The 13,134-nt window shown below is 37.6% G+C and overlaps 2 protein-coding genes across 4 annotated transcripts in view; one reads left to right on the top strand and one right to left on the bottom strand.

The window, feature by feature from the left end:
- Positions 1-13,134, top strand: part of Ccdc85a (coiled-coil domain containing 85A) — a 183,349-nt gene that overhangs the window by 45,120 nt on the left and 125,095 nt on the right. The gene's annotated exons all lie outside the window — the stretch shown is intronic.
- Positions 8,360-8,894, bottom strand: LOC122117514 (gametocyte-specific factor 1-like). Its single transcript, XM_042691278.1, has one exon. It carries the CDS (start codon positions 8,819-8,821, stop codon positions 8,360-8,362), a length of 462 nt encoding a protein of 153 aa, XP_042547212.1. The 5' UTR covers positions 8,822-8,894.

Here is a 13,134-nt window from a genome sequence, read left to right as displayed (position 1 = left end):
TTGCCAGTTTAAAAATATGTACTAACATCTGTATTAGAAAGAACACCTGCTAGAAAGAAGGTAAATTGATGTTGTAAGGCAAGAGGGATCAGGAGAAATAGAACTCAGTGTAGCAATTATAATCAGAAGAGGTTTAGTCATGTCTCCATGGTGTGTAGCGGATGCAGAGTTGGGAATGGACACAGGGCACATGTCTGGAAAATTATGCATTGAACATCTCCAGGGGCTGTAAGTCACATAGACAAAAATGTTCAGTTGTGCTGTGTGGTCTTGTGAAAAGATTACATATGTTGTGAGAACTCAAAGTCTTTTAGGTGTGTGACCATTTATCTATGTCTACTACTTGGACTTCAGCCCTGTTCCAGTTATTTCTTGGCTTGTATTATTATTTTAATTTCGTTGTTATTGTTTGTAAGGAGATCAGCAAAACGCAGGATGAATTGGGACGTAATTGAGGATTTTTTTTCCTTAGATGCAATAAACATAATTTAAAATGAATCAGTAAACGTAACAATAATTATCTTCTAGAGTGATAGGATGGGATTTTAGAATGATTTATCCATCCTCCAGTTTAGCACACATACATCATCATCAAGGTGTTAGTGGCCATTTTCTAATTAAGAAACATTGGTTTCTGGGATATTGTTTTATTTTTAAGCTACCTAGTTGAACAAGGCTTGTATAGAAAATTTCATTGAACTGAGCTCTACCTTTGCTGTTGTTTGCCTCTCTTCCTTATTTCCACTCTTTGGCTTTAATCTTGTCTCAAAGAGGAAATTTACCTTTGCTTCATAGAATATATCTCCTATTTTTTCTATGTGAAAGTCCTTGTTATGAAAAGAAACTTATTACATCTCTACCTAAACCTTCTCTCCTGATTAACCAACATGGAGAATATTCCTGATATATTTTTCAGATATTTCACATCTTCCTGCTTGACCAATTGGAATGTATATGGAAAACTCAGTGTCCCTCTTAGAATGTGTCACATGGAAATGAACATACTTTTCCAGATGTGATTGCAGTGAGAAGCACAAAAGAAGTTATATTTTATGTTCAGAGCATATATAATGGTTTGCGGTTGAGACTTGAGGCTTTGGAGAAAAACAAATGAATTAAAAATTTAAAGTCTGCCTCTTATTAGCTCAGAAAGTAAGCCACTTGAATGTGCTTTATTTTCTTCATCCATAAAACAAGAATAAAAAATAAGGATTCAATAGACTATATTTTATGAAGGACAGAGACCATATCTGTTTGCTTTACATATCCACCTACCCAATTCTTAGTACAGTGCCAGGATCATAGTAGGTGCTCATTAAATATCTGATGAATGGATGAGTGCACAATTATCAATCCCAAAGGATTGTTACTAGGACTGAAGGTACTTAGCTTGTTCTAAGTGTCCAACACTTAGTAGTCATCCAGCCATTTTATTAAAAATGATTTTTAGTGATTGTGTCACACTTTGACTCATATTAAGCCCTTACTGAACTGAAACTCGTAATCTTCCACAAACAAACCCTTTTAAAATTGTATATAGTCATTACAATTTGGTATTGTTAACCCTGGTCTTGCGTGTTTTATGTCTGGTATCTTATTCAACTCCTGCATCTTCTCTTTTGTCTACTAATTATCCTGGCTCCCTTCCCCATCCCACACTGGTTTTATATGTTCAATTAATTCAGTATTTCTTTTCAAATTCCTCTCTATTTCTGTTACAGTTTGAACATCTGACTTTAGGCACAAGCAGATGGCTGTAGGGTGGCCTGAGCTTACCACTCTGGAGTTTTATATTGGATTGTTGGTGACTTGTTATTTGTGAGGGGGGGGGGTGTAGTCATCCATCAGTATCCACTGGACATTGGTCCTCACACCCTCCATCCTCATACCAAAATCCGTGGGTGCTCAGTCCCTATACATAACATGGTAGGATCTATACCTATAGTAGATGTACATCTGGCCATATAGTTTATCTCGTGATGACTTACTGTAGTATGATGGAGATGGTTGTGATATCACTTTCTTTAGGGAATAATGACAAAGAAAATCTGCATATTCAGTACAGGCGTAGATTTTTTTTTTCCTGAACATTTCCATCATCTGTTCACTGAATCTCCAGATACAAGTGTGGAGTTCCAGAGGGCTGATTGAACTCACCTTGGGGACTATATCCTGAGTAATTTCAACAGGCAGAGTTTAGCACCTTCTACTCCAGTTAGGGACAAAAGCTAATGAAAACCATTCAGTAGCTGAAAGTACATAATTATAGGTATGGTGGTAAGAGTGACATTGCTATGTTATTATATGTCTGCAGTAATGTGAGACTCTGCATAATGCTTCTTTATTATTATGTTGCCTGCACATACAAGGGAAGCTTCTGGAATTGAGGAAATCATGGATGGCTATTTCCAGTGCAAATATCCACTCAATTGATAGGAATCCACAATCCTTCCATTTTCTCTTCTCTTTTATTTATTGTATTTATTTTTTTTAAACATTCTGCAATCAGGAAACCCTGTTTTGATATCCCGTCTATACACTAAAGAACATTAATCCAGGCTTAGTTTGTATCATAGGAAAAGTACGTTGCTCAGCAACAGAGGAACAGAGAAAAATGTTTCAGTTTTTAAAAATAATTCAAGGTTTCAGTATTTGTTTTTTATTAAAATGATTTCATTATTTGTGAGAAAATAGCTTGAAGGAAAAAAATGGACCAGGGCAGCTATCTTTCTTGTGTTTATCATCTAGGAAATGTCTTAAACAGAAATTGTTCTTTTGTCTATGTGTATGGATAGATCTTTGCACAGGCTATCCTTATGGATGAGAATATCCTTTTTTGTTGTTGTTTTCTATTTTTTCAATACTCTTTAAAAAATTACAGCTTGCAAACATTTTTTTTCTTTAGGAAAGCCCACCTGGAATTAGGACCATATCCATTCTCTGACACCTTGGGACCTCTGTCCTCGTCTCAGTTGATAGTCCCAGTGATTACGTATTTATTCAGCCTTTCTCCCTGTTAGAATGTGAGTGTCTCTAAGTGTGATAGCTCCCTGCACCTGATTTGGTGGTATCTTTTAGATCCAGTACAATGGGAATCATTAAGTTGACACTGTGAGGCGACTAACCAGGATAATATTCGAGTATAGAGCACCCAAGAGCATGGTGCTGGCACTGAGTAACAGCCTTTGTACTGTACCTGAACATCCATCTCATCGTAAGAGAATTTGGACATGTGGCTAAGGAAGCCTGCTCACCTCATGGACGAGTAAACGAGAGGGAGAAGAGAAAAGAGCTAGAGTCTCACTGTTTCTATGAAGAGTAGTGCAATCTCCGTGACTTTAAATCTTCAATATTCCATGACCTCCTAATAATGCCATGGGCTGGGGACTAAGGGCCCCAACATAAGGGTCTCGGGGGACATTTAGGGTTCAAACTGTAGCATTAAGCATCGTGAAGAACCTCCATTGATCTTTGTTGATGGTTTCTTGGCCTTTTGTGAAGTATACTAAGATTTGAGAGTTCTGAGCGGTTCTATAACTTGGACAGCAGTGTTCTCCAAACAATGCTTTCACTCTTTTATGACTTCCAAGGTACATCAGTCTGATTTCAGAATCATAGATAAAAGGAATGTTTTGGGAGATGAAGAGATTCTTTTTCACATGGATATGTCAGAGCAGAGCTGATGGCTCATGTACTTCCATAGACAGGTTCTTCCCTTTAGGAAGCCAGTCACTGAGACTTACAAACTCTGTGATATGGGTAAGTCTCTTCACTTTCCTGTGCCCGTGTCCTTACCTGATAATAATAGTAACACCTATCTTACAAGACTATTTTCAGAATTAAATGAGGTAACATATTACCTGATTGTATAATAGCTATTTGTTTTTGTAGTAGCTGACTCAATATTAGTATTTAAATGCATCAGCTTAAATACACACCTAGTCTTCTCTTTCTCCATTCCTTTTCATCCCATTTTGCTAATTCCATTGTACATGGCAACATTAAATTTCAAAATCAAGTTGAGAAAGGATATATTTTTATCTATATGCTTAAGTTTGTGTTTGTTGGCAGTAATTATGGTGAAGATATGCATCAGTAATCGCCAGCCTTTTTATACCTTAGTTGTTCAAAATTTTTCTACCTTTTGGGGTTTGGAGCTTATATGTTGAGTTTTAGAGGCAAAGGAGAGCTATTGGAAATTGAAAAGCAAAGGTAAGAGTTGAAAAAGAAAGGTTAGAAGGAAAAGGAGAAAAGCTGGAAGATTTATGCTTGGAGGACCTCTGCCTTCTGCTTTGGGTGACCATAAATGCCATCTTTTCATTTTGCTCTATTTGTTTGTTTTTAATGCGAAACCATGTTGAAGCATGGTTGTAAAACAGCCTACAAGTCTAGATATTTCTTTTCCTAAGTGAGTCACAATCAGTTTCTCAATACAAAATATGGCACAAATTGGGATTAAAGAGCCTGCATTGTCTTTGTGTTTGAAAGGAGGCAAGGATGAATCAGTCCTAACAAAGGATTTTCACCAAGCAATCAATATGACATTCACCTTGAGCTAATTTTTTGTTAGCATAGCAACATGCATCTGAGTTATTTCCTTATATTATTAGAGAACCTTGGTACAGTTGAAAAAATGTTAATGGGGCAATAAAATTATGCTTGAGTAAGTATTACTGGGCCAAATTTTTACTTTTCAACATTCAGAATAGTCTCTTGGTCATCCCCAACCAATGAAATTTGGAAAGGAGTTTGGCCACACCCAGCCCAGCCTCTCTCTTATTCTACTTCCCATCTCTCACGTTTCCATTCATTTGCTGTGCTTTGAATATTTTCTTGAGGCTGCATGTGATTTGTACAATCACTTAGATTTATTGAACGAAACCCTTCTCTGTTTACAGTACTGGACATTCGTAACTCATGACTGATAATTTAGGAACATGGACTTCCTCTAGGGACAGATACATTGGGAGGATGATGTCATTCCTGAGCATGGCAGCAAAAGTACAAGCAGTTGTTATTTTTCTGTGTTCCTTGCTCTCTTAATTAGTCATTGAAAACCTCATAAAAGAAATAATGACTCATTCCCTTTTTATAGGCAATCCCAGGAGCTCATGTTTATTTTCCCTGCTATTAGAAATACTGCTGCTAACTTCAGAACCCTAGGTTATTTGCTAGTGGTTTTAAGTTCCATATTAGAGATGTGATTTTAAAAATGGAACTTGATGGCCCTTTCTCATGTCTTCCCATGGTGGATCCTTTTTATTCAGGTCTTGGCCCTCATATTCCTTTTGCTGAGCGAGTTCTCCCCTGCCCAGTGCATTTTCAAAAGCTTTCTATTCTAGTTGTTGTTTTCAAAGTGACAGTCCTTATTTGAACACATCTTGTTTATTTCTCTGCTTTTACTTCTTTACCATCATTTTTTTTTGTCTGCCAACAGAATAGCCCCTGTGTGCGTGAACTTGCTGTCATTCAGCCTTGGTCTTGGCCCTTAGGCTGAACTGCTGGGAGGGCTACAGGATGAATGCTGGAGGAAATCAGAAGACAACCATGAACTGTTTCAAGTTCATATTCTTGCTTTTGCTTCTTCTTTTGCCACCTGAGCTCTGCTGAGGTGCTTTAAATAAAGCTCAAAGATATTTTTACGTTTTACCGGGCAGGGTGGTATCTCTCCTTTACACTAAAGGGCGACGTGCCAGCCAAAGTTGAGAAAATATTGGTTCTTTGAATTCTACTTTGTCTTTATCCCATTCTGACCCTGGAGGGTGTGATGGTTTGATAACCTGACTGCTCATTCAATTACTGTGACATCAGTTACTCCTGGAAGAATTTGGAAGAATAGAAATAACTGCCTTGTTGGTAAAACACCTTATGCTAATTGTAATTTTTTTTAAAACCTGAGTTGAAAGGAAAGTCAAGCTACGCAATGAGAGAAATTTTTCCAGTCTCTGAGTACAGATAGACTCTGAAGAGCCTAGCCCCTAAACAGCCTCCTCTTGTCTAAAAGTGCCCCTTTTAGTCACTTTCAGTAAAATAATTGGAGGTTTTAATGTAGTACATAATATATAATATTAATATAATCCCAGGTACTTGTGAGATGGAGATAGCAGATCTTGGGTCTAGACCAGCTCAGACAAAGTTAGAAAAAATTTTCTTTGGAAGATAAACTGGAAAAAAAGAACTAGAGTCGGGGAAGGGAAATAACAAAAAACTGAAATAAGGATACTTAAGGATACAGGTTAGCCCATTGTAAGAATGAGATATACAAGGCACTATGTTGAAAGTGAACTTTACAACTTTGGGAGAGGGAGGGAGGAGTTGGGGAGGTGGGAAGGGAAGGGATGGTAGGGGAAAAACAAAGGAGGGGGTAACAATGCTCTACAGGAAATGTACTCATTACCTTACTCATGTAACTGTAACTGCTCTGTACAGTATCTTTAAAATAAAAATATATACTAAAAAAAGAACTAGAGTCATAGCTCAGATGGTAGGGCATTTTCCTAGTGATAGTGAAGCCCTGAATTCAATCATGAGTACTGCAAATAAATAAATAAAATATTTCTTTCCTCACTACTAGCCTTTGGTGATTGGTATTTGAAACATAGGATATTTGTCCTTATAGGTGGTACCCAGGGCTTCTAGCAATTGTTCTTGTCTTCTTGGATTTCTTTCCTATATAACCTCATGAAGATAAGAGTCATTTACTTGTTTGCTTGTTTATGAGCTAAGACTGGGGCTTGAACTCAAAGCACGGGCACTGTTTCTTAGCTTTTTTAATAAAAGCTGGTACTCTACCACTTGAGCCATACCTCTCCTTCTAGAATTTTGGTGATTGATTGGGGTTAAGAGTTTCACAGACTTTCTTGCCTAAGCTGGCTTCAAACCACAATCTTCAGATCTCGGCTTTCTGAGTAACTAGGATTACAGGCATGAGCCACTGGCATCTGTTTTTTTATTATTATTATTATTGATTAAGGCTCTTTTCTATGTTTGCTTAACAGCCTTCCTCCTAGATGAGCTTAGCATGTGTGCTCAAGCATGCTCAGGATGACTTTGTTACCTCTGTCACTGCAAAACTTTGGCCTCCTCCCATCACCTTGGAGTGCTGTTCTCTGGGGAATAATTCCAGGCTGCCATATATCATGATTTTTAGGTGCAGCATTCACCTTTGTTTATACTATCTCATTGAGCTACAAAATTCTTACAAGTCCCGGAGGGCAAGGTCAGCTCAGCAACTCCAGCCATGATGTCTTGAACATGGTAGGGCCTCACAAATTCCTGATTGAATTGAATTTATCTCTGTCTCAGCTTGCTTAACCCTTCATTTCTAACCACTGCCCTCATCATTTCACAGAGGCTTGGTCATAATTACTTTTATGATTAAAAATACTAGACTAACAAGGCTTTCCAGGGTCTCTCATATTTCATACCCATTTTTATCTTGCTTCATCTTGTAGATCTTCAGTCTTTTCCTCTAATTCGCCTATTTTATTTTAGCTACTCATTAATAATCATTTGTCTTTTTACCTCCCTGGGTTTTTTCCCCATTCAAATATGCATTTTCTCTGTAGAGCTCTTAGTCTTTTCTTAAAGATAGTTAGAATTGATTTAATCTTCCTAACCCCTTGATTATGTATTTGACTTCTTTCATTTAAGTGTTTACACATTCTTTTTCTTGTCTTGCCTGTTTGCTGACTTTAGGGAAGACACCATGTTTTAATTATTTTTTGAATAATAATTACCACATTATGAAAGGTTGACTAGTTTTTGTTATCATCTCTGATGACAGAAATAGCTTAGTGGATGTTGACATGTACCTATAAGCCTGGGCATAAATGAGTTCATCTCAGGTTATGAAAAAAACAATTTACTGAAAATCAGAAACAAAACAGATGTAAGATTTGGGAGTCACTAATTTCCACTAAATTTCCATGGAGACCTATGAGCAAGCTAAAAATATCTTCAGAGAATTGTATGAAATGGCTTCTTCAAACATGTGCAATGTGATGGGGGAAGAGTATGGGGCTAAATACTAACATTGCGATTCTGCAAGCATATCTAAATGAAACTGTGGATAATCTCATTTCTTGGGATAGTTACTAGAGTAGGAATAGGAAGTGCTTGGCACAGATTCTTCCCTTCCAGTGAAGCTCAGAATTCAAATTAAATAACCATCATTAGGCATATTTTGAAAAATAATATAATTCTACAGGAGGCTTACTTTTAAATATTCTTTATTTTAAAAAAAACATATTAAGATGTCAGTGACAGAATTGTCAAGTTTGATAATTAAGACGTCCCTAAAGTTAAATAGTGACTTAAAAACAAATCCCTATTGACTCTTTGATTGATAACTTCTCCATCAGTTTTTCTTATCTTTTCTCCAGGACTTATAGTTGTTAGGTTGCTTATTAGTCATAGCTTTTAGGTCTTTTGAGTCACTTTCACAAACCAGCATCTTTGGAGCAAAAGCCTTAAGGACAAATGATGGAAAATGATGCATGGTATCTACCTTCCAGACATCGGGGTCAGGAATTTGATTTGTAGCATTAGGAAGTTCCTCATTTGATTCCAAACTAGAGCAAGTAAACTTTGGAAGATTAAATGGTTCATCATCCACAGAAGTTCTGTTGACACAGTTAGCCTCGTGCTCCTTGAGCTTTTTGATTGGGACCACATGACAAGCGTTATATTTGCGGTTAGCCATCTTTTTAGCTATTTTCGGATTTTTCTTCCTGCATGATGCCAGGTGGTACTGTAACCTGCTGGCTGGCATTCTGTGGTTTGGGTCATAAGGACATATTTCTAAGGTTTCTGGCTCCATTAGTCCTTATTCTGGAAGCAGTCTCTATCAAGAATCCCAGGGGAAGTATCACTGGAAGAGGAAGACAATCCTGGTATGAAGATATAGCTCAGTGGCAGAATGCTTGCTTAGCATGTACAGGCACTGCGTTCATGAAAAGCTTAATGCTATGCTGCCTTCTAGATAGGAGGCTTACTTTTATATTGATTTGAACACACGAATAAAAAAGGTAAATTAGGCCAGGTGCTGGTGGCTCATGCCTGTAATCCTAGTTACTCAGGAGGCTGAGATCTGAGGATCATGGTTCAAAGCCTGCCAGAGCAGGAAAGTCTGTGAGGCTCTTATCTCTAACCACCAGAAAACCAGAAGTGGGCACTGTGGCTCAAGTGGTAGAGCACCCACCTTGAGCTGAAGAGCTCAGGGACAGCACCCAGCCCCAGAATTCAAGGTAAATTAGGAAAGTCTAAAAGAAACTAATCAATGAGAACAGCAGAAAATATTGTACACTGGAAATCAAGATACTTTTTTTCCCTAAAGTTGTTCACGCATAAATCATTGCTAAAATAAATGTGTCCACATACCTAATACTAGGCATGGGTGTCAATATAATAATACTTAATCTCTTGAAAAAGAGAAAGAGACAGAGAAAATCAAATGTGAAAAGCTCCATGAGGGTGATAAAAAGAAGATTTGACATATGAGACATGATTTATTTTCAATTAAGAGGTTGAAGAAGTCCATCTAGATGAGATACCTTTGAGATGAGCATGGGAAGAGGGGTATATTTTAGATAGAAGAGCACAGCTGTTGAAGAGAAGCTACCAATCAGCAGGAGACCACAGGGGAAGAATTGTAAAGCTTGACTAAAAACAATGAAGTTGAGTTTGGTTGAAGTTCCCAAATGATTCTTAAAACTACAAGCTGAAAATCCCAGTAAAAAGTATAAATAAGCGACATGCTTTTTATAGGCTTATGCCTATAATCCTAGCTACTAAGGAGGCTGAGATCTGAGGATTTGGTTTAAAGCCATCCCAGGGAGGAAAGTTTGTGAGACTCTTATCTCCTCTTAACTACCTGAAAACCTGAAGTGGTGCTGTGGCTTAAAGTAGTACAGTGGTAGCCTTGAGCAAAAATGCTCAGGGACAAGCCCCATGACTGACCAAAAAAAATAAATGATGATGATGATGATGATGATGATGATGATGATACTCATACCATTACACCTTCCTTCTAGGGTCATTGTAAGCATTGGGAATACTGAAGAAAGACCCTATGCAGATCCTGGTACTTAGTAAGCACCATGATGGCTGCTTTGACTGGTACTGTATGGTAAGGGGTAGGTGTCCTTGTGTTTGAACTGAGAAATGATAAAATCATGGCCATGGGAAGGCTGGCACACATGTAGATAGATTGTGGTTAGGAGAAACTTGAGGAAGCTGGGAGATTAGAAGCGATGACAAGCTGTGATCTGTGATCTTTTTTCCTGGCTTCCCTTTTTTAACTTGGAAGTCAGTTCCTAATGGTTATGAGAAAAGAAACAACTAATGGAGATGGAGGAAGCATGAGGCTTCACGCATCTGGACCTTTCGTGAGAATACATTTTTATTTTTGTCAGTTTTCCTCCCACATTTTATACTTTCCTGTTCAGAATTTAACAATATCCTTCAGAGTGTCAGGACAAAGGGTGATAACTCAGGACAGACCAGATAAAATGAGCATCAGACATACATAGTGCCAGAATGAGGAAGACCCCATCTCTCTGGTGAGTTCTTCTTTCTCTGTAAATGGAAGCTCAAGCATTTGTCCCCGGTGAGCATTTGTCAGAATCTTTACTTCTGTTTCTATACTTGAATGCCTGGATGTATGATGTATTTGAGTTATTGAACTTGAGGGAAATTACAAGGCTGGGCCTCTCTCCTGGAGGAATAATGACTCATTCTATCCTTTTGTCCTGTCCAGCTTTCCTGGGAACTCCTTATTTACATGTCTCATCAAAAGATGTTTTAGTTGGCTGCTAGTCTGTGCAGAATGCTGGTTTGTTGCAAACGGGACATTTTATGGTGGTGCTTACTACAGTATTTGTTTTGTTGGAATGCTCACTGGGGACAGACCTGCTAGCTCATGGCCTGACTGAGATGCTTAGCTGCAGTGCCTGTTCAGCATGGGAGCTCATCCCTCAGCTGATCACTTGTGTAACTTTACCAAAGCCAGATAGCTTTCTAGATTGTTGGCTGGAATTAGTGAACACAGGGACTCTACAGGGAGTGTGTAAAGTTGATGTTATTGAAGTTATAACTGAAGTGATAAGCTATTTGGCTGAGGTGGTTGGTTGCTGGAGCCAGAATGTAAGTATCTATCTGTAGGTGTTTTGTCTCGATGTTGCTTTGATATAACATAATAGATTCAACAAATTTGCACAACAAGGAATTTTGTAGAAAAATTCAATAATAATTGCTAATGGGTCAAGTGTTTTCATTAAACAAATTAAAAGAATGTCCTTTTGAAACATACAAACATCCATTAAAGGAGGTACCTTATTAAGTCCATTTTAAAGACAAGCAGACTGGGTTTGGGAAGTGATGACATTTGGCCAAATTTAGTGATAAGCATGTTGAACTGGATTCAAATTAAATTTCATCATTTTTTTTGCTGAAGGTATTTTGACACTGTACTGTCCATAACCATTACATTTTTTTTTTTGGTAAAAAGAACAAAAGTAGCTAAGATAAAAAGTGTATATTAAAGTGCCATTTATTTGTAGATAGAAGGGCATTTGATTGGAGGTTTGCCTGTGTGGCAGAATAGGAATTGGTGGCTGACTCTAGTGATGCATGCTGTGTGATGTGTGCTTTAAGTTCCCGGGGCATTATCATGGCAACTTCAAAAGGCCACATGGTGTCTCTCTGTTACAGGAAGGGAAGATGATTGAAAAGGTAATTGATAAAGAGCCAGTTCTGGGAAGTAGTGGACTTGGAGTTTACTAGGCATGGTTGATTTTTCCACAGAGCCACAGTGTTATGTGGTAGCAGATTAGCATGAGTGACGTTCAGCCTTCACTTTATCTCAGTAAAAAAATAAGCATATATTATATATCCTTTTGTTAAAGGTTCATTACCTGGCACATTCTTGATACAATGTGTATATATGATATACATATATGTGTATATTACATATAATATATAAATAAGTGAAATATACATATATGTATAGTATATATTGTATATAAATTTAATTTTGTATTCATTGGACAAATGAAATGTAGAGAACATGAAAAAGCTTTTTGAAAGTTATTTGGAGGCTTTATATTTATGTGGGAATACTAGGCTGATTGATCAGAATGTCTAAATTGTGAAATTTGTTCACAGGGTGACTGAGTATTTTTCTTATCAGTGAATAAATTGTTTTCTTACTATAAAACTACTATGCAGCACTGAAAATTTGTACTATTTTTTTTAAAACATGGGCTTAGTCTGCTTAAAATTAATCCTTTTTGCAGAAGATTGACCCATTTGATAGGAGTTATGACTAGTCTTAGCCCTATGGCTCTGTAAAGGTAATGAACTTTAAAAAATGCTCTGCTTTCTCTATGAGATGCAATATTATACCTGTATGTTTGCTACTTATCCAAACACGTAATATATGAGGTCAGTTAAGAATTTCATTGGTAGCTGAAAATAAATGTAAAAAAACTTGAGAACAGGGTTCCTCTCCAAAGTGCTTAAACTTAAAATACTTATGAGCAGTTGGCTTTTTTTTTTTTTTTTTTTAAGGTTTCCTGAATAGACATTTCACTGTGATTTTACTCAGCCAGATGTCAAGGTTATTAAGTGATTGTATTGTCTGTGTTGTCAGCCCATTTGGGTCAGAGAAAACGATAATTAAATGCACTCCTTCTCAAGGTACATGTCCTATTACTCTGTTTGAAAGCAGTGGGCAGAGGAGAGAACCCTCTGGGTGAGGAGGCCCAGGCGAACTGGCACTGTGGCAATGCTGAGGAAGCTGGCGCAGGCCTTGTGTTCGCTGACAAATTACTCTCTGTGGGTTTTATCTGGCATGTTTCTATTTCCCTTGTAGGAAACTACATGTTGCCGAGAGATAGCCAAATGTGCTTCTGCTTGAATAACTTAGGTTTGGACCTAGTAAAACAGCCTTGCTGGACACCAAGGCCTTTCACTTGCTTGAGTCCAGATTAGTGCTATTATATTTTAGGATGAAGACTCATTAAACAGTGTTTTGCAGTGAATTTTGCTTTGCTAATGGCATTCATCAGCAGCTATTGAGTTGGATTCTTCAGCCCAGGCTGAAGACCATTCTTGGGTGAGGATTAGGAAGAG

Source organism: Dipodomys spectabilis, unplaced genomic scaffold, assembly GCF_019054845.1.
Source record: "Dipodomys spectabilis isolate Male_0828 unplaced genomic scaffold, ASM1905484v1 ptg000141l, whole genome shotgun sequence".
NCBI classification, from domain to species: domain Eukaryota; kingdom Metazoa; phylum Chordata; class Mammalia; order Rodentia; family Heteromyidae; genus Dipodomys; species Dipodomys spectabilis.
Note: the sequence above shows the minus strand (reverse complement) of the source record. Positions and strands in the feature narration are given on the sequence as shown.

Excerpts from the sequence above, each read along its gene's own strand:
- LOC122117514 (XM_042691278.1), bottom strand. The coding sequence starts at position 8,821 with ATGGAGCCAGAAACCTTAGAAATATGTCCTTATGACCCAAACCACAGA.